This window comes from Haliotis rufescens, unplaced genomic scaffold (genome assembly GCF_023055435.1).
Source record: "Haliotis rufescens isolate VD_foot unplaced genomic scaffold, xgHalRufe1.0.p SCAF_19, whole genome shotgun sequence".
Lineage (NCBI taxonomy): Eukaryota > Metazoa > Mollusca > Gastropoda > Lepetellida > Haliotidae > Haliotis > Haliotis rufescens.
The window spans coordinates 3,810,352-3,837,949 of record NW_025963879.1 but is presented as its reverse complement, the minus strand read 5'-3'; the positions used below and the strand labels follow the sequence as shown (position 1 = coordinate 3,837,949).

Sequence of the window (27,598 nt, the reverse complement as noted above, 5' to 3'; positions counted from 1 at the left end):
CAAGTCGGCATCTTCTGACCCTGCTGGGTTTTGCCTGGACTGACCGTGGTTCCAGGGGAAACTAAATCTCACACCTACCTCACAGATAATGCAGATAAACTTCCATCAACAGCAGCTTCAGCTTTCACACTAATTACTTCACAACTAAAATAATATTTCACTTTGCTTGAATAAACTTTATGCAAATCTCTGAGACTGTAAAACGTCCGCAACCATCACAACAGCTGGTACATACATTCCCAATAGGCTGCTGAACTGGCTGCCCTACCTGACCGACCGACTGTCTGTGTGACATCAACATCAGTTACTGTACACCACCCATTGAAGTTACGGTACTACTTCTCTTATATTCTTATATTCAAAAGAATACTTTTAACTAAACTCTTAATAGATGGGCATCAAATATTTTGTCCCTGTATTAAAGCTTCTATCAACATGTTAAACTATTGTTTACCTTTAAGGTAACAAATAAATAACATGTTTCGTTGACAACATACTTATTGCTCAAATAAAGCTAAGAGGAGGATATAAAAATATAAAAACCCTTGAAATTCTTAGTTGAAACATTCTATTTTTATTATGAACCTAATGAATTATTTTATGTAGCTGTCGAAGATTGGAGCACACATCAAACTATGAATCCCATCTCACTGCCGACGTGTGTGACAGATTTATGTCTGGAGGACCCCATCTTCCACAGTGGAAACCAGTTGTCTGAAGACACTATAAAGCCTTGGCATGCCAGACGAGAGCAACTTTTATAACTACAGACTACAGCTAGGAAAACATGTCCTGTCTGGGATAGCTTCAGGAAACTCTTCAGGCTGAGGAGAGCACATAAATCTCCACATACAAGATGACTGCCAATATTGTTGAACATCCCTATGCTGTGGTACATTGGCGCCATTGTCTGGCAGTCAGGAAGATACTACATACTAAATATGCCAATTAGGTGATAAGTGTCACCATTATAGCAAACATGCTGAGTTCCAATAAAGTTGCAACAAAACATGTGATCCTAGTGCTTCAAACCGTTATAGATGAATTGGCATGCTGAAATATAGAACTGATAGTTGACTTTAAGCAAAGTCATTGGATTGAGTTCTAGACAGAACACAGTTTGTGTGCCGAGGCCCAGGATTCAACTCTGTACTTTCACATTTGTAAATTACCTTCAAAATAGGGGTTTCATTTTGCTGCTCTGAAAAACTTTGAAAACAGAATTTGAGAATGAAATTATAGAATACTGCACCAAGTGACCTGACTGAACAATACCGTAATCTGGCTTTGTGTTCATCAAGATCAAATTCTCTTTTCCAAACCCCTGCTGGATTACAATAGATGTGTGAGGTCATGTGACCTGAACGCAACTTCAACAACAACAACTCATTCATGTTATGAAGTACAATGGATAATAAATTCAAGTATTATGCATTTTAACATTACCCTTCAAAATTGTATCAAACCACAAATAAACAAGGCATATTTCTAAGTTCAAAACAGGAAAAAATTATATCTTTTCAGAAAATACACTTATCAAAGCAATTGCACTGCACCATGCTGCAAAGATATGTGTTTTTTCACGAACACCTGGTATCATAACTTTTTGATTGCGATTAATAGACACAAGCTCAGAGTCATGCATGGATGAGATTTCTTATGACCATGGAAATGTTGCTGCTTATATAACTACACTGTGCAGTATCACATGGTCACTTCTTGTGTAATCTGTCCTGCTCTACCACGAGGGGGCTGTGAGGAGACACCCTGACACCACACGACGGTCAGGGCAGCTGCCAGTGTCACACCAAGTCCATGTACCTACCACGAGGGGGCTGAGGAGACACCCTGACACGACGGTCAGGGCAGCTGCCAGTGTCACACCAAGTCCATGTACCTACCACGAGGGGGCTGAGGAGACACCCTGACACAACGGTCAGGGCAGCTGCCAGTGCCACACCAAGTCCATGTACCTACCACGAGGGGGCTGTGAGGAGACACCCTGACACGACAGTCAGGGCAGCTGCCAGTGCCACACCAAGTCCATGTACCTACCACGAGGGGGCTGTGTGGAGACACCCTTACAGGACAGTCAGGGCAGCTGCCAGTGCCACACCAAGTCCATGTACCTACCACGAGGGGGCTGTGAGGAGACACCCTTACACGACAGTCAGGGCAGCTGCCAGTGTCACACCAAGTCCATGTACCTACCACGAGGGGGCTGTGAGGAGACACCCTTACACGACAGTCAGGGCAGCTGCCAGTGCCACACCAAGTCCATGTACCTACCACGAGGGGGCTGTGAGGAGACACCCTTACACGACAGTCAGGGCAGCTGCCAGTGCCACACCAAGTCCATGTACCTACCACGAGGGGGCTGTGAGGAGACACCCTTACACGACAGTCAGGGCAGCTGCCAGTGTCACACCAAGTCCATGTACCTACCACGAGGGGGCTGTGAGGAGAGACCCTGACACGACGGTCAGGGCAGCTGCCAGTGCCACACCAAGTCCATGTACCTACCACGAAGGGGCTGTGAGGAGACACCCTGACACGACGGTCAGGGCAGCTGCCAGTGCCACACCAAGTCCATGTACCTACCACGAGGGGGCTGTGAGGAGACACCCTGACACGACAGTCAGGGCAGCTGCCAGTGCCACACCAAGTCCATGTACCTACCACGAGGGGGCTGTGGAGACACCCTGACACGACAGTCAGGGCAGCTGCCAGTGCCACACCAAGTCCATGTACCTACTACGAGGGGGCTGTGTGGAGACACCCTGACACGACAGTCAGGGCAGCTGCTAGTCCTGCACCATGACCGTGGAATATATTTATTTTATGAAAAAAACAAATAATCTAGAAATGCATACAAAAGAAAGTCTAGCCAGCTCAACATGCTCAAGCTAGCTCTATTCCACAATTGTGTAATATAAGATTTCAGAGACTAAATGTTAGTCTAGGCAGCAGCCAGTGCCACACCAAGTCCATGTAGCTACACTGACATCTGTTATGCCATCAGGATATCACTGTACAGGGCTGTACGACAGAGTCTGCCTACTTAAATTGGTCACAGAAGCACTATCAAGTTATCCAGGATAACATTTTACAAATTAACTGATTTCTTGGTTCAAGTCAAATCATAAACCCACAAGATCTCGTTTCATGAAGCAATATTAGAGATATGACTATCGTAAGTCTATGTTGAAGGATGGGAGTTAATTTGAAGCACAAAATGATCCTTAGTGGAACAGGACTCTCCATGGTGTATTAGTGCACCTCTGGTCATCACGTCAAGTTCTTTATTGGTTAACAATATGTGCATAAATCTGCTTGAACAGCTGAAGTAGATTAGGCAAGTCTCAGCACTGATCTTGTCTATGAGCATCTCCCTACGCGCAACAAGTCTTACAAGGTCTTCATAAACATCAAGATGACACAGAATCTTGCATCGCATGGGATGCTCTGGTCAAGGATCGGCGGACCAAAATGCTAATAAGCAAATTGGTCAATTATGATCAAGGTTGAGTATCATTGGTGTTGACAGTTCAACATCCCTTGATGTACAACTGCCTTCCACGCCACTTATTCTACATATGCTTTTGGTCCACTCAATTGAATCTTGAGTGGATTATACCAAATCTCTTTGAGGGTTTCTCAGCCTTATTATTAGAAATCTGAGCCCATTGATTGAGCCCTGGGCTAAGTATGTGAGCTGAGAGGTAAGTATTATGTTTTATGGTCATTAATTGCAACCTGACCTTGGTGACATTGTTAGAGTGGACTCGGGACAGGTCGTGGACCATGGTTTGTGGACAGGTGACAGATTCCATATATGTGGGAGAGTCTCACAACAATGCTGCATGCCGCCAGGGTAAACACACATTATTCATCGGGCTCGTATCATGTCATAAACATGTACTGGTTACAGCGCCCTTGGCAAAATGTACATGCTTCAGATCAGGATGGTTTCAATACAACAGGAAAGGCTGTCACAAAATGTTTTGAGTCTACCAGCCCGAACTTGTATTTTGGCATCAACTTCATTAGACTTCAAGAACTTATTGACAAGCATCATTAGCTAAGCCACCTAGACCGAAAGACAGTTTGCTAGACTCAAAGATGAGAGGCATAAGACTCAACAGCAATAGGTGTTAAAACAATTAAAAATTAATAATGTTCCTTATTTCAAAGAAAATGAAACTGGATATGATCAATTTTCTCAAAGCCAGAACACCACAGAGTAATAAGCTAAGACAATAATGGGGTCACAGCTTAAAACACCTCAAATCAAATCTTTTCGTCAAACACACAGTCATGACAATAATTAACCCCGATGAGATTACATGGGAATGAGCAGACATTAGTTCTGGCTCCACATACAGCTGACTCTCCACATACAGCTGACTCTCCACATACAGCTGACTCTCCACATACAGCTGACTCTCCACATACAGCTGACTCTCCACATACAGTTGACTCTCCACATACAGCTGACTCTCCACATACAGCTGATTCTCCAAATACAGCTGACTCTCCACATACAGCTGACTCTCCACATACAGCTGATTCTCCACATACAGCTGACTCTCCACATACAGCTGACTCTCCACATACAGCTGATTCTCCACATACAGCTGACTCTCCACATACAGCTGACTCTCCACATACAGCTGACTCTCCACATACAGTTGACTCTCCACATACAGCTGATTCTCCACATACAGCTGACTCTCCACATACAGCTGATTCTCCAAATACAGCTGACTCTCCACATACAGCTGACTCTCCACATACAGCTGTCTTTCCAGAATACAGCTGACTCTCCACATACAGCTGACTCTCCACGTACAGCTGACACTCCACATACAGCTGACTCTCCACATACAGCTGACTCTCCACATACAGCTGTCTTTCCAGAATACAGATGACTCTCCATATACAGCTGACTCTCCACATACAGCTGACTCTCCATATACAGCTGACTCTCCAGATACAGCTCACTCTCCACATACAGCTGACTCTCCACATACAGTTGACTCTCCAGATACAGCTGACTCTCCAGATACAGCTGACTCTCCTAATACAGCTGACTCTCGAGATACAGCTGACTCTCCACATACAGCTGACTCACGACAGACAGCTGACTCTCCAGAACACCGGGCTCCCCATGTACACCTTGCTATGTAGACTGTACACACTCCATTCTCCTGTGTTCAGCACAAAGTTGACCTGTAGCATCTTTTATTATGCTGTACCTCAGCAGCATAGTCTTTTTTAGAAAGCATGTTCCCCTTTACACAGGTTAAAACACTACATCTGACAACACTCAAGTACAGTTATCAACAGGTGGAAAAAACTGGTAATGCACTCATCTGTGCACATTCTTATATTATCTAGTCATTTCTGATTTATGGTCAAAATAAAATCTATCCGTTTTATCTCTGATATATATTTGTGATAATTTAGTGATAAACAACAGATTGTATGCCTTCAACAACAAATAGTATGCCTTCAACAACAGATTGTATGCCTCCAACAACAAATAGTATCCCTTCAACAAGACTGTATCCCTTCAACAAGACTGTATCCCTTCAACATCGGTTTGTATGCCTTCAACAAGACTGCATCCCTTCAACATCAGTTTGTATGCCTTCAACAAGACTGCATCCCTTCAACAACAGATTGTATGCCTTCAACAACAAATAGTGTCCCTTCAACAACAGATTGTATGCCTTCAACAACAAATAGTATCCCTTCAACAAGACTGTATCCCTTCAACAAGACTGTATCCCTTCAACATCGGTTTGTATCCCTTCAACAACAGATTGTATCCCTTCAACAAGATTGTATTCCTTCAACATCAGTTTGTATCCCTTCAACATCAGTTTGTATCCCTTCAACAACAGACCATATGCCTTCATTAACAGTTGTATGCCTTCAACAAGAATGTATCCCTTCAACGTATGCCTTCAACAGCACACTGCATCCGTTCAACAACAGATTATGAAATTCACTGGATAATGTCAATCAATAGATTTCCATCCTTATAACAGCTCAGATGGACACTGGTTTTTCAGATTTAAAGACCCCAACCGCCTGAGCTCCAAGCTAAAGGTAATCTGTGTCAATATTGTGTGAGTAAATGGTGGCACATGTTCTTATTGTTGCCTTGGGCCTCCACCCACCAGCACTAAACACAACTTATCTGTCACTACTGGGGTCTTTACACAGCTGACAGACAATCTTTATATTGACTTCACAAACTTTCTTGGCCAGTTTTTATAATGGCTTTGTGGGGTCCCATGTTGTCATTTCGGCAGTGAATCCTGAATTGTACAGTCCACATTATTAATGATTACAGCACTCTTACACTATATAGTTCTAGTGGTCAACCATCAAATACTGACTATCATGCTATCACTCCATGTTACTCAATCTGGGGTGCACAAACACACTGTCATAATTAGGAGATATTGGGTACTTCATTTATTGCAGAAACACACAGAACTATCCTAAGTATGATACAATTACTGTAGTCTATGCAATTAGCACCCCTCATCAAATATTGGCCTATCATACATAAAATCATGACAGTGAAGAGCAAGCAATAGAAAAGATGTTGTAGTAATATTAATTAAGGCCAGGTACCTGTAGTTGTCAATAAATGTGCCCTTTGGCTGCAGACCTGATGGAACAGGTAATTTGTTAATGTGGACCCCAGTCATCCATATAGACAAACTGTAAACCATGTATAACTGCAACCAATCTCTTGACACCAACGTAAGTCGCCACAGAGGCAATCAAATGGTCACACTTTGTCATTGATATATTGGTGCGTTCCAATACATGTATAGTTATAATCAGCATGTCTTAAGATCATTCACCTACTTATATGAGGGATGCATTTCAAGGTTTGGTAGCCTGATACTCTATGAAGGTGAAGCGATGACTAAAGATTGAGGCACATTGTACACAGCCACTGACACTACAAGCCACCATGCACATCCCAACATCCACTACCCAAAGTCTGGATGCAGTCATAATGCAGACATTGTTTGGGAACACAGACTAACACCCCTGTCCACATAATTTATTAGAGGACCATGTCATATTTTGCCGACACTTCCACCCCCCATGTTATGTGACATTTTTTCTTGCCCCCTTCCTTATCATACATGATCAGTCCTTAAATAATGTTAAAATATATATTTAATAAGTAAAAAATAGAACTGTCATTTTTTCACACAGACCCTTCCCCCCACCTATAATATTAATGACCCGTCCCTTCACAAAAGAAATCTTTCATAAAAAAATAATCCTATAATTCTAATCAAACTGACATATGGCATGATTACTTCAGTTATTTCCTGTCTAAGTAATTCACAAAACAAGAGGAATTATTTGCAACTTTTGTAAATAGATACAATAACTGTTCCAGTGGATGATGAGGGTTGAAGCTACTAGAATAGATGCCATCAAACGGACAAGAGGCCCTTATCCAGAGACGCTGTGTTCCTAATCATGGCTGAAGCCATTCTACTGATGTCATGTGTGGATTTATTCCTGCAATTAACAGCATGACAACCGTTACGATCCATAATTCCATAGAGTTGTGGGTGTTATGAGTGATGGAGAGAGATAAACCTTTGATTGTGAGGAGTAATTTGGACGCTATACTTCCAATGCTACCACCAATTATGGTTCAATCGGGACACAACTCTTTGAACACAGGATAGGAACAATCCAGCCTAGAAGACCAATTCTTCACTGTCATAACATTAATAGTTCCTACATGGCAACTTGGCATGATTACTGATTGTCTTCATCTGCTGTAAACACAAACAATCTTATACTTGAAATAGGCTTTGCTGAGAGGCAAGGCATTAGCTTTTCAAATGTGTCGCTAAGTACTGTTTCTTTCTCAGGAGAGCAACTAAACATTTGTGTGAGCGTCGTTCTGCTTCTGCCCCTATACAGGTGATTACATGATTAAAAAGAGGATTCTGATGATGTTGCAGATAGCCATTCTCATCTTCTCTTCAGAACAAGCCACGTACCTTACAGATTCCACTTAGTTCATTGTCAGAACAAGAAATAAAAACTTTAATATAAGGCTAACAGTCTAAATGCAAAGACTTTTGTGGCCAATGAGTAATTTTAAAGCTAAGTCCCAAAATACATGAGCATTTTTTCTGGATATATTTTTTCGTCATGAACAGAAAAGAATAGTGTAACGTTAACACCAAGGCCTGGTGTGTTTGTTGGTTTGTGGTGGGGTGGTAAAGATGGGCTTTTTGGGTGGGTTCGGATGGAGGGTAGGGTGGTAAAGGTGGGTTTTTAAAAAAAGGGTGGGTTGGGATGGAGGGTGGGGTTGTAAAGGTGGGTTTTTGGGTAGGTTGGAATGGAGGGTGGGGTGGTAAAGGTGGGTTTTTGGGTGGGTTGGGATGGAGGGTGGGGTTGTAAAGGTGGGTTTTTGGGTAGGTTGGAATGGAGGGTGGGGTGGTAAAGGTGGGTTTTTGGGTGGGTTGGGATGGAGGGTGGGGTGGTAAAGGTGGGTTTTTGGGTAGGTTGGAATGGAGGGTGGGGTTGTAAAGGTGGGTTTTTGGGTAGGTTGGGATGGAGGGTGGGGTGGTAAAGGTGGGTTTTTGGGTAGGTTGGGATGGAGGGTGGGTTGTAAAGGTGGGTTTTTGGGTAGGTTGGGATGGAGGGTGGGGTGGTAAAGGTGGGTTTTTGGGTAGGTTGGGATGGAGGGTGGGGTGGTAAAGGTGGGTTTTTGGGTAGGTTGGGATGGAGGGTGGGGTGGTAAAGGTGGGTTTTTGGGTGGGTTGGGATGGACGGTGGCGTGGTAAAGGTGGGGTTTTTGGTCGGGTTGGGATGGAGGGTGGCATGGTAAAGATGGGGTTTTTGGGTGGGTTGGGATGGAGGGTGGGGTGGTAAAGGTGGGTTTTTTGGTTGGGTTGGGATGGAGGATGGGGTGATATTTAGTATTCATTACACATATACATTGCAGCTAAAGAGTTATGAAAAGTTGGTCAATTCAATCTTGACATGCAGAAGAATTGCAAGTAAATAAACTTTTAATGTTCAGTCTTTATGTACATTACAAAATCAACATGTAGCCCAGAAAATGATGAAAGAGACATAATAAAAAAGATTGTATCACATTTGTCAACTTAAGTTCATGAAACTCCCATTATGAAAATTTGAAACAAAAGATTTCCTCACATTTGATAAGTAGCCTACTTTATCAATATTGAAGCAAAATAATCAAGCAACTAGGTTATGGTGTTTTCCTCACGTAATTGGCCATGAATCATGGTATGAGGGTTATTTAGTTGTGAGTTCCACAACCAACAGGCTTCCCACTAGGTAAACATGTCCCTTCCACTTCTTGTCTGCAGCAGGTTGTGGCAAGATCCACAAGGAAGCTGTGTTCACTAAATTCTACACCTCAATACAATGTTAAAGTGAAATGCTGGCCATTTATCTAAACAAATGCAGCTGACATCAAAATGAACTGCATGTTTTGGACAACATCACATTGTAACTATTTTAAAACATTCTCCTTGAAGTTCTTCCACAAAAAGGAAACTTTAGAAAAAAATTAGGAGGCCAGTTGAAGAGTAAAGTTTGAACTTTTAAGTAAAAAAGAAGACTTTTTACCATCCAATAACAACGACAACAAAAAAATGCATGGAGATTTCAATGATGTATACATATGAAAGAAAATCAATTCTTGACATTGTACTTCAAAATTACTTTGGATTCCCTCCCCCTGAGCTGATTTCATGATTTGTACAATGCTTTAATATTGACAAGAGTCAGCGACGTTTCCTTTCTATACTTGCATGCATCACTTCCCCTCCACAGAAGATCAATATGCACACTGTGGTAAAAGTCTGTCATACTTCACTGAACAGGACATTCAGTACGAGCAACTTCCAGAAAAATGGCTGGAAAAATCTGCATACTTTCAGAAATGTGTCTTTTATTTTAAACCCCTTCGCTCCCCCCCACCATGTATTTTGAAGTATTCCGGAAAGAGTCTGAATCTGGTCACTGCAAAATATGTAAAGGTTCATAAGTAATAAAGACATGCAACTTCAAGACGTTGACATTTGTGTCAAAATGAGAACATGAAAACTTTAACTCTCTCACCTGTAGTGTGTACCATCCAAGACAGGTTCAGAGCTTGCTACTGCTTGGGTAAGGAAAGTATTACCAGTTTAACTTGGGAAATAATCTCATATCTCACACATTGAGGGTCAGCAAGGTCAGTGATTATGATGCGTATATCCACCGCCCCTTTGCCAGTTCTGTACCGACACACTGACTTGTGGACCACACTCTATTGTGGCCTGTGTATGGATCCAACTCGCACACCTTACACTGCCCCTGCTACAATACTGCTCAATTTGCTGACTGCACAGTTACGGCCCTTGGCAAACAAGACTTGACTAGCCTTATCCGAGCACGCTCAGTCGTTACCCTACAGAGGCTTGGAGAGCCTTGTGTCGGGCGCTCAGGGTCACTCAGCTTACACTTACGACAACAATAGGCTCTTCCGGATTATATTCCCAACAGGAAGAAATTGAGCCTTAATTAGATTGGTAACAAGATGGGCCTGCCATTATACCCTGGGAGCTGTCATAATGAGCTGAGATGTCACAACACTATACTGCACAAAACAGTGCTTGTGAAACACTTACCACTACATGAAAAATGGGGATTTGTTTTTCAATTCTATTTTTACAGAGACACTGAAAATGCATTAATATGTTGAAGTTCACATCTCCCTTGGAGAGGTTTGTTTGAGACAAACCACAAAACTACATATTTCCCAAGAATATCAAGTGGTTGGTCCATAGTACAAAGAGGACCGAACCATCACGGTGTCAGTTTAGATAGGTTATGAGTGAGTAAGTGAGTGAGTGAGTATGGTTTTACGCCGCTTTTAGCAATATTCCAGCAATATCACGGCGGGGGACACCAGAAATGAGCTTCACACATTGTACCCATGTCGGGAATTGAACCTGGGTCTTCTGCGTGACGAGCAAACGCTTTAACCACTAGGCTACCCGACCGCCCCAGATAGGTTATGAAACTTCAGAATATAGTATTCCATTAACACTGATGAATTGATGATCCAGGCCTCAGGCAGTACTCATTCTTTATTTCTGTCTGTCATCAGTCCATTACTACAAAATATCTGTGGGAGAAAAATACCCCAAATGTCACTAAAAGTGAAATTGTACATTGTACATATTAAGAACAGTGTTGACCTTTTGGCACCAGATCAACACAGTGACTGACAAGCATTCCCGTGTAGCTAAACAAGCTTCCGGACATTGACTAAATACCGATTCTTATCACTCTTTCAGATTAAATCAGAGACTGTGTGATTTCATCAAGATGAGTTTGTACAAAAACATGTCCTCCAACAGGATTTGAAGACCTGAGGAAAGCTTTTAATGCCTATTAGTGGGTGTCATATTCAGTGCTGAGATACCGGAGAAAAGCCTGCATCTGTCAGGGTATAGCCCATCTGCTTTGTCTCCACTTAGAGAGGTTCTTCAAGTTTGGGTAACTGTCATACACTTTAGTTTTTGGTCCCACTATCAAGTATACTTTTCAGGTCAGACTAGGATATAAAGTATACCCTCCCAGTGCCACTATAACTTATACTCTCCCGGTACCACTATAACTTATACTCTCCTGGTCCCACTATAACTTATACTCTCCCAGTGCCACTATAACTCATTCTCTCCCGCCCGGTCCCACTATAACTTTTACTCTCCCAGTCCCACTATAACTCATTCTCTCCCAGTCCAACTATAATTTATACTCTCCCAGTCCCACTATAACTCATACTCTCCCGGTCCCACTATAACTCATACTCTCCCGGTCCCACTATAACTTATACTCTCCCAGTCCCACTATAACTTATACTCTCCCAGTCCCACTATAACTTATACTCTCCTGGTCCCACTATAACTCATACTCTCCCAGTCCCACTATAACTTATACTCTCCCAGTCCCACTATAACTTATACTCTCCTGGTCCCACTATAACTCATACTCTCCCAGTCCCACTATAACTTATACTCTCCTGGTCCCACTATAACTCATACTCTTCCAGTCCCACTATAACTTATACTCTCCCAGTCCCACTATAACTCATACTCTCCCAGTCCCACTATAACTTATACTCTCCCAGTCCCACTATAACTTTTACTCTCCCAGTCCCACTATAACTCATACTCTCCCAGTCCCACTATAACTTATACTCTCCCAGTCCCACTATAACTTATACTCTCCTGGTCCCACTATAACTCATACTCTCCCAGTCCCACTATAACTTATACTCTCCCAGTCCCACTATCACTCATACTCTCCCAGTCCCACTATAACTTATACTCTCCCAGTCCCACTATACTACTGCTGGTGACATACTGTTGCAGTACTTCGGCCAAGTGGTGATTCAAGCCCGATTCACTATTAGCCTGCACAGATAATGAAAACGTCTGACTTGCCATGCTACATAATAACCACAAACTTCCATGTTCAATATGCTTCAGACCTCAAACCAACTTGACAACTTCATGATTCCAAGGTTCACAACTCTCAGAAATTCTTTCAACTAGGGCTGATTTCTTCACAAAAGAACTAAAACAGACTTCCAAAATGACATCTTAAAGGGAACCAATCTCTATGAAGCAATACTTTCCCTCCTCTAAGCCTCCAGACATGATATCAACACATCACATAAATAGTGATTTCTGGGTAGAAAAGTCAACATGTTATAATGAGATGTTGCTTACACATTGAGAAGAGAGTAAACAAGGTGATAATGACCCAGAACTACAGCCTCAGGTGAGGTAGGGACAGTGTGTGACTTGAGTACACCAAACTCTGTCCCAATGTCCACTGTCACTACAAGTGACTACACCAGGCTGTCCCGAGGTCCACTGTGACTACACCAGGCTGTCCCCGAGGTCCTGTGTGACTACACCAGGCTGACCCCGAGGTCCACTGTAACTACACCAGGCCGTCCCGAGGTCCACTGCGACTACAACAGGCTGTCCCGAGGTCCACTGCGACTACACCAGGCTGTCCCCGAGGTCCTGTGTGACTACACCAGGCTGACCCCGAGGTCCACTGTAACTACACCAGGCCGTCCCGAGGTCCACTGCGACTACAACAGGCTGTCCCGAGGTCCAGTGACTACTCCAGGCTGTCCAAAGGTCCACTGTGACTACACCAGGCTGTCCCGAGGTCCACTGCGATTACACCAGGCTGTCCCAAAAGGTCCACTGTGACTACTCCAGGCTGTCCCGAGGTCCAGTGACTACTCCAGGCTGTCCAAAGGTCCACTGTGACTACACCAGGCTGTCCCAAGGTCCACTGCGATTACACCAGGCTGTCCCAAGGTCCACTGTGACTACAAGTGACTACAACAGGCTGTCCCAAGGTCCACTGCGACTACACCAGGCTGTCCCAATGTCCACTGTCACTACAAGTGACTACAACAGGCTGTCCCAAGGTCCACTGTGACTACACCAGGCTGTCCCAAGGTCCACTGTGACTACACCAGGCTGTCCCAAGGTCAACTGCGACTACACCAGGCTGTCCCAAGGTCCACTGCGATTACACCAGGCTGTCCCAATGTCCACTGTCACTACAAGTGACTACAACAGGCTGTCCCAAGGTCCACTGTGACTACACCAGGCTGTCCCAAGGTCCACTGTGACTACACCAGGCTGTCCCAAGGTCCACTGCGACTACACCAGGCTGTCCCAAGGTCCACTGCGACTACACCAGGCAGTCCCAAGGTCCACTGTGACTACAACAGGCTGTCCCAAGGTCCACTGCGACTACACCAGGCTGTCCCAAGGTCCACTGCGACTACACCAGGCTGTCCCAAAAGGTCCACTGTGACTACTCCAGGCTGTCCCAAAGTCCACTGCGACTACACCAGGCTGTCCCAAGGTCCACTGCGACTACACCAGGCTGTCCCAAGGTCCACTGTGGCTACACCAGGCTGTCCCAAGTCCACTGATACCTGCTGTATATCTGACAACCACCTTCACCACTCATAACTGACAGCCCACACAAAAGTATCATACAAGTTTAACATGCTCTTCACCAAGTTCAATATCTTCAATAAGTTTCATATCGTCTCCAATAATTACAGGGTTTTTTTTCAAGTAGTGTGCAGGTTGGTTCAGAAAATAAGTCTCTTATTTCCTTTAAACAAATCACCTATTTCCAGAGGTCTGCAGGGCACCTGTTCTCCAGCCTGGCATAGCCTGGAGATACCTATCAGCAGCCTGCTGTTTACATGAGCCTCTCACCACAGCTAGTTAACCCCCACCCCACACCCTGGCAGGGTTTCCTGGAGAGACTGTGGACCTAGGTCAACAGCGTATTCCTCAACACTGCAGGCCAGGTGTGGCCTATTACAATGGTATCGTTCTCACACTCTCCTCAAAACACTAACTGTATACTCTTTGATGATGTTTTGTGTATTTGATCTTCACCAATCTCAGATACAGGAGACAGACATTCAAGATCATTCAAAATATGCAATAAACAAGCCATACCATTTTCATACTAATTTCCTGTTTCATGTCCATAAGGTTTTGAAATATTGGATAAAATATTTTAGGAAATAGAGAGGTTACAAAATGTTATGGCCAACAGAAATAGAGGTTCAATTGGGTCTGAACCAATATTACAATCAGACCCCTTGAAAACTGTCATCACCATATGTCTCCTAATACATCACCAGGAGGGCCAGGAAGCATCTCTTCAATGACTTACCTTTTCTTCAACATTTCCTTGCTCTATGTTTGTGACTCGTAAAGGTCCCTATCTCATTTGGCCACATATGATATGATACTAATAGCTCATTATGTATTATCTTTTCCAACTTTCCAAATCCTTCAAAACTCACCCATCAAATTCAACACAATAACTTTAAAAAACAAGATTATCAACTTGGAAGTTTATTTTGGGAACTGGTCAAAATCCTTACCTATTTCTTAGGTTGAGAAAGAAAAAGAAATGTTACTTTCACAACATTCTCAAGAAAATCAATAAGAGCTATAATCCGTATCAGTCTCATTTATACTTTATTCAGAATTGGTTAATGAAGGCAAAATGGTGTGCTGAATCATGAAGATGTTCCATATGACTATACTTCGACACAAGCACATCAGAGATTTATCTCTACTTCCGATTACTTCCATGTTCAAGCTACTTTCCTCTTTCCTGTATTTCCGCCTATTGAGGAGGTCCATTTGGGGCGAATCATCTGCCCCCCCAACCCCCGCCACACGTGTCGCAGAGTGAGGATCCAAGCATCACATTGTAGGTGATGTTGTGTTTGTGCAATGTTATAACTCTGCTGGAGTCCTGTTATACATTTACCTCTCATCCATACACTGTTTGCAGGAGGTAATGAGAACCAGGAGAGTGCCCCAAGGGCAGACAACTGTGTGAACCAAACATTTACAGGAGAGTTCTACTTTTTCACTTCTGATAAAAAGAGCCTGGTGATCTTTGTGATGTATCTTATCGATTATGTTGAATAGGATAAAGTCTGTGTTCTCTCCCTTTACAAGTGTTCTCACAGTCAGCTACAGAAACAATGGAGGCCTCATGGCAATGTTACTCCACCTCACTTGTTTCACATGAAGAACTGACTGATGCAGGATAGCTGTGTGATCAACACACACACATATATAGCTGATATAGCTGATAAATCATGCTTAAGAGATAATTGTTGATCATGCAGTATTTGAATCACTAAAGAACATACAAGCTTTGAATGCAATGGAATGCCAATGACTGTACTTTTGTCATGTGAGAAAGTGACAAAAGTCCTGGTTACGTCACACAAGAGCTGTCTCGTGTGGGATGCAGACTTTTTGTGGAGAGACATCACTTGTATGCATGAAGGGCTGGGACGATACACTGTGCTATATGATACGTATCATGATACCTTGCTCACGATCTGATACATATCACGATACTTGCACGTGCTCTTATCGGTAATGCGTAAGCCATCTTTTTCATAGACAGGATGGCCAAATACCTGGCACACTAACAGTTTACTATTAGCATTATGAAGTATGGTGCAAAGGAATAAAATATTTACGTTTTCACTACTCATTTTCACTCGTAATTAGTGTTTGGTGTAACATTTATTAAAGAATACATTTAAGGTTAGAATCAATACTTTTTACTTAGTGTGCAAGTGTCAAGTGAAAAATCGCAATCCAAGAATGCATCGGTGTATCGTGCCACTACTATATGCATGTGCATTGTCTGAACTATTGAGTATTTACTTTCGTTATCATTACATGCGGTAGCTGATAGTTTTCTTTGGGGAGGTGATACATTTTCACTCCCTTGGATCCAGTCTCTTGGGTATTTCAATACACCAATGAGTGGACATTGTTTAAATTATTATGCTCAAATTGTTGTTATAGGTAACTTCTAAGTTTCTTCTGTTCATGTGCTGAAGCTCACAACAGCAATACAAGTGTCACATTTGTAAGCAAGCAACCCAAATTTATTGGGTTTATTTTGGCTATTTTACTCAAATACTCAGCTAATGTAGAGCTCTGATTCCTGATTAATACATTTAGCTTTCAGCAACAGTTCAAAAAGTATTACTCAAATATATGGAAATAGTCCACTAGTCCAACATAACAGTGGAAAGCTTCAGGCTGGTGATTATAAAATCCGAGTTGGCAGAGTGTTGGAAAAACTGACACTATTTTCTCAGGCTATCAACCTTCAGCCCTGTTATTATCTGTGGATACTTGGACCAGTCTTATACATTCTACAGTCACTTTTATTACACAACAATGTCAGTCTCTCTCAGTGACCGAGTTGATGCCCGGATCTATAACACAACAGGACATGTGATGGCGGTTACCAGTGGCGTGTACCTTGACCCACTGTCAGAGTCCCGTAAATGGCCACTAGCCAGTAATGACCATCTGTGACTCATCAAAGCCCTTACCAGTCCATACCCACCTGACAACAGGTAGACATATTTCCCTAACAAGTTAATCACAGAACATGACAGGTGTGAGGAAACAAAACAGTATAAGGGTCCTCCTCCTCCTCCTCCTCCTCCTCCTCCAACAATGCTGGGCACAACATCCACTGTGTGAGAAGTCACCTACCCTGTCACCCTCATATTCACTAAACATGGATACCATCTCTGTAATGTCTGCTTATAGTACTGTTTCATCTATATCATGGAAATAACTATTCCACCTGTGTGTCAATGTGTCAGTACTTAACAATATTAAAGTGATCTGTCATACAATTAAGTTTCCAGAAAGCGAAACATATTCTTTTTATCTTCATGTTTTATTAAAAAGCATTCCCTAAAATTGGCAAGAATAAAAAAGGTAAATAAAAAAACTGAATTCGATTGAAACAATTACTTTGTAAAAAAAATTTTGTACGTGACTTTGTAAAGAATCTTACCTAATCAGTTCTTTTCAGAGCAACCTGGTGAACCTTTTTTATTTCATTTCATTAATTGCTGGATGCTCCTTGCATACTGACCAAGAAAAACAAGAAATAAAAAGTGTTTTGTCTTTTATAACTATATTCCTGGACTTGTTGAATGATGCAATATGGTCTGGGTCATGCCTTGACTGATCCATCAACCACTGATTACAAGACTACATGTACAACATGCTCCATGTCGGCTATTTCAAGATGACCATCAACTCAGACCATCACTGAACACAAGTCAGGCAGACATGTCGACTTATGCACAAATAATGTCATTCAAAAATATGTTTAATCTTCAGTTAAACCACTGCACTTTCAGCGTTAACAAATACAGTGCCAAGAGCCAGAAGCACACAGTGTCAGCGAGCTGAGACAGCTATCCAGTCATACCTGGTGACAATGTCGCGAGTCGTAGCCATTCATACATATCCCACAACTCTCTCCAACATACACACTGCAGCCCTGGCCATCCAACCCAGACACTATAAACACCACTAATAGATCAGGATGAGATCTCCTTCAAACAGGCATTATCACTGACAATAAGCTTCAAAATATTTGTGCATATTTGTACGTGTGTGAGAGAAGAAACTAGGTAATTCCCCTGCAAACATGCTTTTTCAGCTCTATAATACCCAAGTGACAAGACAGCGACAGCTTCGACCCTATTAATCCCTGACCTCTCCCAGACAGCATGGACAGCTTGACCAATCCCTTCCCTGGACTTAGCTGCGACATGTGAGGAGGGAAAACTATGGGCAACAATAGACATCCACCTACTTCTAACAGCCACGACAATAGCTGGCCATCCCTGACGCATAACCCTATCAGAGTATGGCTGATCACATCTACCTGGCAAAGTGGTGCCTTCACAATTTACATGCTTGCTTAATTAGCAGCGCAGAGTAAGATCCCTTGTAAAACGTGACGCTGACAAAACCCTGGTCGGTTATTCAAGATGTTTCATCAAATAGATGAGATATATTTCATGATAAAAACATGGATATTGGACAAAAAGTGTTGGTTTTTTGCAGTAACCACATATCTGTGTTGTCTCCTGATTGACACTGACAAACGTTATCACAAACAAACCAGGAGAAGCTGCTAATTGAGGGAATCCAACACCTTGGGTCTACCTGGCACTGTCAATAGCACGTGTTGGACACACCCTTAATAAGCTTATACTCAAACATTAAGTTTTATATATTTACAAATGGTTCACAAGGTAAATTGAACAAATGTGTTTCAAGAACAAAATGTTCTCTGTCAGTGCCCCTTGCACCAAGAGAAGCTGACTAATTATATTGTCTTGTGGATGTCAAACATATTAGTGTCAGTTGGTAGCAGAGAATACAAGTAACCGTTTCCACAGACTTGACATTTCCTACTTTCCTGTCAGTAGATTTTTCTGAAGAATTCGGTTATCTCCAGTTATATATAAAATTGCAAGAAATACCAGATACCACTCATTATGTAGAATAAAGTGTTACACTACTGCCCGTACAAAATTTACATCTTTCAGTTTAACAAGTCCTCACAATACCAAACTGTGTCCTAAATCACAGGCCCAGTGTTAAGAATTGTCTCTCAGGCAAGCAAACTAAGCACAGTTTGCCACAATTTCAAAAACGAAAAAGGGTCACATGTTTGGTACATGCTGCACAAACAGTGTGTACACGGAGACGATGTCTGGGAAACAGAATAAGGGCCAGTGTGAACACGGAGACGATGTCTGGGAGACAGACTAAGGGCCAGTGTGTACACGGAGATGATGTCTGGGAGACAGACTAAGGGCCAGTGTGTACATGGAGATTATATCTGGGAGACAGACCAAAGGGCCAGTATGTACACGGAGATGATGTCTGGGAGACAGACTAAGGGCCAGTGTGAACACGGAGACAATGTCTGGGAGACAGACTAAGGGCCAGTGTGTACACAGAGTTGATGTCTGGGAGACAGACTAAGGGCCAGTGTGTACACGGAAACGATGTCTGGGAGACAGACTAAGGGCCAGTGTGTACACGGATGTGATGTCTGGGAGACAGACCAAAGGGCCAGTATGTACACGGAGATGATGTCTGGGAGACAGACTAAGGGCCAGTGTGTACACGGAGATGATGTCTGGGAGACAGACTAAGGGCCAGTGTGTACACGAAGACAATGTCTGGGAGACAGACTAAGGGCCAGTGTGTACACGGAGACGATGTTTTGGAGACAGACTAAGGGCCAGTGTGTACACGGAGACAATGTCTGGGAGACAGACTAAGGGCCAGTATGTACACGGAGACAATGTCTGGGAGACAGATTATTAAGGGCCAGTGTGTACACGGAGACAATGTCTGGAAGACAGACTATTAAGGGCCAGTGTGTACACGGAGATTATATCTGGGAGACAGACTAAGGGCCAGTGTGTACACGGAGACGATGTCTGGGAGACAGACTAAGGGCCAGTGTGTACACGGAGTTGATGTCTGGGAGACAGACTAAGGGCCAGTGTGTACACGAAGACGATGTCTGGGAGACAGACTAAGGGCCAGTATGTACACGGAGACAATGTCTGGGAGACAGATTATTAAGGGCCAGTGTGTACACGGAGACAATGTCTGGGAGACAGACTATTAAGGGCCAGTGTGTACACGGAGACGATGTCTAGGAGACAGACTAAGGGCCAGTGTGTACACGGAGATCATATCTGGGAGACAGACTAAGGGCCAGTGTGTACACGGAGATCATATCTGGGAGACAGACTAAGGGCCAGTGTGTACACGGAGATTATATCTGGGAGACAGACTAAGGGCCAGTGTGTACACGGAGATCATATCTGGGAGACAGACTAAGGGCCAGTGTGTACACGGAAACAATGTCTGGGAGACAGACTATTAAGGGCCAGTGTGTACACGGAGACGATGTCTGGGAGACAGACTAAGGGCCAGTGTGTACACGGAGATCATATCTGGGAGACAGACTAAGGGCTAGTGTGTATACGGAGATGATGTCTGGGAGACAGACTAAGGGCCAGTATGTACACGGAGACGATGTCTGGGAGACAGACTAAGGGCCAGTGTGTACACGGAGATTATATCTGGGAGACAGACTAAGGGCCAGTATGGACACGGAGACGATGTCTGGGAGACAGACTAAGGGCCAGTGTGTACACGGAGATTATATCTGGGAGACAGACTAAGGGCCAGTGTGAACACGGAGACGATGTCTGGGAGACAGACTAAGGGCCAGTATGTACACGGAGACGATGTCTGGGAGACAGACTAAGGGCCAGTGTGTACACGGAGATTATATCTGGGAGACAGACTAAGGGCCAGTATGTACACGGAGACGATGTCTGGGAGACAGACTAAGGGCCAGTATGTACACGGAGTTGATGTCTGGGAGACAGACTAAGGGCCAGTATGTACACGGAGACAATGTCTGGGAGACAGACTAAGGGCCAGTGTGTACACGGAGACAATGTCTGGGAGACAGACTAAGGGCCAGTATGTACACGGAGTTGATGTCTGGGAGACAGACTAAGGGCCAGTGTGTACACGGAGACAATGTCTGGGAGACAGACTAAGGGCCAGTGTGTACACAGAGTTGATGTCTGGGAGACAGACTAAGGGCCAGTGTGTACACGGAGATGATGTCTGGGAGACAAACTAAGGGCCAGTATGTACACAGAGTTGATGTCTGGGAGACAGACTAAGGGCCAGTATGTACACAGAGTTGATGTCTGGGAGACAAACTAAGGGCCAGTATGTACACGGAGACAATGTCTGGGAGACAGACTAAGGGCCAGTATGTACACGGAGTTGATGTCTGGGAGACAGACTAAGGGCCAGTGTGTACACGGAGACAATGTCTGGGAGACAGACTAAGGGCCAGTGTGTACACAGAGTTGATGTCTGGGAGACAGACTAAGGGCCAGTGTGTACACGGAGATGATGTCTGGGAGACAAACTAAGGGCCAGTATGTACACAGAGTTGATGTCTGGGAGACAGACTAAGGGCCAGTATGTACACAGAGTTGATGTCTGGGAGACAAACTAAGGGCCAGTATGTACACGGAGACGATGTCTGGGAGACAGACTAAGGGCCAGTGTGTACACAGAGTTGATGTCTGGGAGAAAGACTAAGGGCCAGTGTGTACACGGAGACAATGTCTGGGAGACAAACTAAGGGCCAGTGTGTACACAGAGTTGATGTCTGGGAGAAAGACTAATGGCCAGTGTGTACACGGAGACAATGTCTGGGAGACAGACTAAGGGCCAGTGTGTACACAGAGTTGATGTCTGGGAGAAAGACTAAGGGCCAGTGTGTACACGGAGACAATGTCTGGGAGACAAACTAAGGGCCAGTGTGTACACAGAGTTGATGTCTGGGAGAAAGACTAAAGGCCAGTGTGTACACGGAGACAATGTCTGGGAAACAGAATAAGGGCCAGTGTGTACACGGAGACGATGTCTGGGAGACAGACTAAGGGCCAGTATGTACACGGAGACGATGTCTGGGAGAAAAAACTAAGGGCCAGTGTGTACACAGAGTTGATGTCTGGGAGAAAGACTAAGGGCCAGTGTGTACACGGAGATGATGTCTGGGAAGCATACACAATCAAGTAGATGTGCACAGTTACTAATGACACTGTTTAGCTTCCCTTTACACCACAGATTATCTACTTGGAAACATGCATCCACCGGACATAAATTGTTTGAATACTTGATATTTTAGCGGAAAGTCGGTCTTCATTCTCTATTATTTCAACAACTTAAATCGACCAGTCTGTGTAGAACAACAAATTGCAGAATACATTTAGCAACCTTTACATTGATTGGTGACTTACCTGACAGATCTTGATTCTGTCCAGAACCTCCAGGCAGGGGTAGAAGAAGTGGGCGAGGAAGTGGGTGACGTTGCCCCGGTACTGGGAGGCGAGACACGCCCCAGCCTGGCTGATGGCCGTGGGGGCAGCTTCACCATACAGGTCGTGGAGACTGGAAGCAATCAGTTCCTGTATATCCGGCTCATCCGAGTCCTGCACACAAAAATGTCAAGCTACAGCCATGTTAACCGCTTGAACAGAACACAGAAAGTTATCCAGCCACGCACGATCTACTTATTAGGATAAAGATACAGTGAGAGAGTGAGTTGGGTTCAACGCCGCTTTGAACAGTATTCCAGTTATATCACGGCGTGTCAGCTTAAATGTAGGAGGAAAGCCGGAAGTGGTCTCAAACATTTATCACTTTGGTGAAACCAACGAGCACAGGTAAGATGCTGGCAAACCTAAAACATAAAACGTGAACCTGGAACCCCAAATCATTTCTCATATGATTATGGGGCGCAAGTTTGCACAGCGAATTCTGACAACATAGACGACTGGGCCAACCTGATTAAGATACAGAGAAAGACAATTTGTGTAGACAAAACTACAATTGCTTGGGAAGTTTTCACTACTTGTGAAGCAACAGATTTCTAGCAGAAGAGAGAGAAGTTTGAGAAAGCATTGTTACATCGTCTTGGAGAGCAAAAAAGATGGCAAAGAACACACAATCATATTTTTTGCTCAACAGGTATTCAATGTTTTCTTGACATTGTGCCAGTTGTTCACTGCGGCTTCACTGTTGCTGACATGAGTTATCTCCCTTGAAGTGTCCAATGCATACTGCTTATACATACATATACAACAAAAGTATAGTTGAAGAAATAACAAAGAAAACACTTTAAACAAACATGAACACTTCTGCTATTGAAATTGTTGCAATTAAAAAATAGGCATGGTTCACACTGCCACTTCATACAAGCTGTCAGCAGTGGCCCTACATGGTACCTGCCACTTCATACAAGCTGTCAGCAGTGACCCTACATGGTACCTGCCACTTCATACAAGCTGTCAGCAGTGACCCTACATGGTACCTGACACTTCATACAAGCTGTCAGCAGTGGCCCTACATAGTACCTGACACTTCATACAAGCTGTCAGCAGTCAGTGACCCTACATGGTACCTGCCACTTCATACAAGCTGTCAGCAGTGGCACTACATGGTACCTGCCACTTCATACAAGCTGTCAGCAGTGGCCCTACATGGTACCTGACACTTCATACAAGCTGTCAGCAGTGGCCCTACATGGTAACTGCCACTAAATACAAGCTGTTAGCAGTGGCACTACATGGTACCTGCCACTTCATACAAGCTGTCAGCAGTGGCCCTACATGGTACCTGACACTTCATACAAGCTGTCAGCAGTGGCCCTACATGGTAACTGCCACTTCATACAAGCTGTCAGCAGTGATCCTACGTGGTACCTGCCACTTCAAAAAGCTGTCAGCAGTGACCCTACATGGTACCTGCCACTTCATACAAGCTGTCAGCAGTGATCCTACATGGTACCTGCCACTTAATACAAGCTGTCAGCAGTGATCGAACATGGTACCTGCCACTTCATACAAGCTGTCAGCAGTGATCCTACGTGGTAGCTGCCACTTCATACAAGCTGTCAGCAGTCAGTGACCCTACATGGTACCTGCCACTTCATACAAGCTGTCAGCAGTGACCCTACATGGTACCTGACACTTCATACAAGCTGTCAGCAGTGGCCCTACATGGTACCTGCCACTTCATACAAGCTGTCAGCAGTCAGTGATCCTACGTGGTACCTACCACTTCATACAAGCTGTCAGCGTGGTCAGCAGTCAGTGACCCTACATGGTACCTGCCACTTCATACAAGCTGTCAGCAGTGACCCTACATGGTAGCTGCCACTTCATACAAGCTGTCAGCAGTCAGTGACCCTACATGGTACCTGCCACTTCATACAAGCTGTCAGCAGTGACCCTACATGGTACCTGACACTTCATACAAGCTGTCAGCAGTGGCCCTACATGGTACCTGACACTTCATACAAGCTGTCAGCAGTCAGTGATCCTACGTGGTACCTACCACTTCATACAAGCTGTCAGCAGTGACCCTACATGGTAGCTGCCACTTCATACAAGCTGTCAGCAGTGACCCTACATGGTACCTGCCACTTCATACAAGCTGTCAGCAGTGGCCCTACATGGTACTTGCCACTTCATACAAGCTGTCAGCAGTGACCCTACATGGTACCTGACACTTCATACAAGCTGTCAGCAGTGGCCCTACATGGTACCTGCCACTTTATACAAGCTGTCAGCAGTCAGTGATCCTATGTGGTACCTACCACTTCATACAAGCTGTCAGCAGTGACCCTACATGGTAGCTGCCACTTCATACAAGCTGTCAGCAGTCAGTGACCCTACATAGTACCTGACACTTCATACAAGCTGTCAGCAGTGGCCCTACGTGGTACCTGCCACTTCATACAAGCTGTCAGCAGTGACCCTACATGGTACCTGACACTTCATACAAGCTGTCAGCAGTGATCCTACATGGTACCTGCCACTTCATACAAGCTGTCAGCAGTCAGTGACCCTACATGGTACCTACCACTTCATACAAGCTGTCAGCAGTGACCCTACATGGTACCTGACACTTCATACAAGCTGTCAGCAGTGACCCTACATGGTACCTGACACTTCATACAAGCTGTCAGCAGTCAGTGACCCTACATAGTACCTGCCACTTCATACAAGCTGTCAGCAGTGACCCTACATGGTAGCTGCCACTTCATACAAGCTGTCAGCAGTGACCCTACATGGTACCTGACACTTCATACAAGCTGTCAGCAGTCAGTGACCCTACATAGTACCTGCCACTTCATACAAGCTGTCAGCAGTGACCCTACATGGTAACTGACACTTCATACAAGCTGTCAGCAGTGACCCTACATGGTAGCTGCCACTTCATACAAGCTGTCAGCAGTGACCCTACATGGTACCTGACACTTCATACAAGCTGTCAGCAGTGACCCTACATGGTACCTGCCACTTCATACAAGCTGTCAGCAGTGGCCCTACATGGTACCTGCCACTTCATACAAGCTGTCAGCAGTGACCCTACATGGTAGCTGCCACTTCATACAAGCTGTCAGCAGTGACCCTACATGGTACCTGCCACTTCATACAAGCTGTCAGCAGTGACCCTACATGGTAGCTGCCACTTCATACAAGCTGTCAGCAGTGATCCTACATGGTAGCTGCCACTTCATACAAGCTGTCAGCAGTCAGTGACCCTACATAGTACCTGCCACTTCATACAAGCTGTCAGCAGTGATCCTACATGGTACCTGACACTTTATACAAGCTGTCAGCAGTGACCCTACATGGTACCTGACACTTCATACAAGCTGTCAGCAGTGGCCCTACATAGTACCTGCCACTTCATACAAGCTGTCAGCAGTGACCCTACATAGTACCTGCCACTTCATACAAGCTGTCAGCAGTGACCCTACATGGTACCTGACACTTCATACAAGCTGTCAGCAGTGGCCCTACATAGTACCTGCCACTTCATACAAGCTGTCAGCAGTGACCCTACATGGTACCTGTCACTTCATACAAGCTGTCAGCAGTGGCCCTACATGGTACCTGACACTTCATACAAGCTGTCAGCAGTGATCCTACATGGTACCTGCCACTTCATACAAGCTGTCAGCAGTGGCCCTACGTGGTACCTGCCACTTCATACAAGCTGTCAGCAGTGGCCCTACATAGTACCTGACACTTCATACCAGCTGTCAGCAGTGACCCTACATGGTACCTGACACTTCATACAAGCTGTCAGCAGTGATCCTACATGGTACCTGCCACTTCATACAAGCTGTCAGCAGTGACCCTACATAGTACCTGCCACTTCATACAAGCTGTCAGCAGTGACCCTACATGGTACCTGCCACTTCATACAAGCTGTCAGCAGTCAGTGACCCTACATGGTACCTGCCACTTCATACAAGCTGTCAGCAGTGATCCAACATGGTACCTGCCACTTCATACAAGCTGTCAGCAGTGACCCTACATAGTACCTGACACTTCATACAAGCTGTCAGCAGTGGCCCTACGTGGTACCTGCCACTTCATACAAGCTGTCAGCAGTGGCCCTACATAGTACCTGCCACTTCATACAAGCTGTTAGCAGTCAGTGACCCTACATGGTACCTACCACTTCATACAAGCTGTCAGCAGTCAGTGACCCTACATGGTACCTGCCACTTCATACAAGCTGTCAGCAGTGACCCTACATGGTACCTGACACTTCATACAAGCTGTCAGCAGTGACCCTACATGGTACCTGCCACTTCATACAAGCTGTCAGCAGTCAGTGACCCTACATGGTACCTGCCACTTCATACAAGCTGTCAGCAGTGGCCCTACATGGTACCTGACACAAGCTGTCAGCAGTGGCCCTACATGGTACCTGCCACTTCATACAAGCTGTCAGCAGTGGCCCTACGTGGTACCTGCCACTTCATACAAGCTGTCAGCAGTCAGTGACCCTACATGGTACCTGCCACTTCATACAAGCTGTCAGCAGTGGCCCTACATGGTACCTGACACAAGCTGTCAGCAGTGGCCCTACATGGTACCTGACACAAGCTGTCAGCAGTGGCCCTACATGGTACCTGACACAAGCTGTCAGCAGTGGCCCTACATGGTACCTGCGACATGTTACACCACAAGTCATTAATGTTCGCATTCCTTCTGACTTATATTTATACCAATAAATGCAAATGGATAACATCTGCTTTGATCCAACAAGTGCAGAGGGCCGACCTATAAACCTATATGTGACTGGTTCAACCTGGAGCTCAATCACCTGATCCATCATTAACTAAACATCTTTTTCATACATATCATCTATATATTATCACTTTTGTTGGTTTGTTTGTTTGTTGCATAATGCTGCAGACAGCAATATTCCAGCTATATGAAGGTGGTCTGTAAAATAATTGAGTTTGGACCAGACAACCCAGTGACTGACATCATGAGCATCAATGACATGCATCAACCAAATCTGGGAGTGTGAGCACCTGATCCCGTTAGTCGCCTTTTATGCCTTTTAGGGCAAGCATGGGTTACTGAAGACCTGTTTTACCCCGCATCTTCACGGGTCACGTATTAGAACTGTTTAATTTATATTAC

At 44.4% G+C, this 27,598-nt stretch overlaps 1 protein-coding gene across 4 annotated transcripts in view; it reads right to left on the bottom strand.

Moving 5' to 3' along the window:
• LOC124119209 (puratrophin-1-like) overlaps positions 1-27,598 on the bottom strand; it is a 248,489-nt gene that overhangs the window by 163,909 nt on the left and 56,982 nt on the right. For 3 of the 4 annotated variants that reach the window (XM_048398816.1, XM_048398817.1, XM_048398818.1), the window contains exon 2: positions 22,382-22,573. In XM_048398816.1, coding sequence (XP_048254773.1) covers positions 22,382-22,573 — 192 coding nt within the window. Of the gene's footprint in view, positions 1-10,161; positions 10,382-22,381; positions 22,574-27,598 lie in introns of those variants that run through there. The other variant, XM_048398820.1, reaches the window with a different exon arrangement.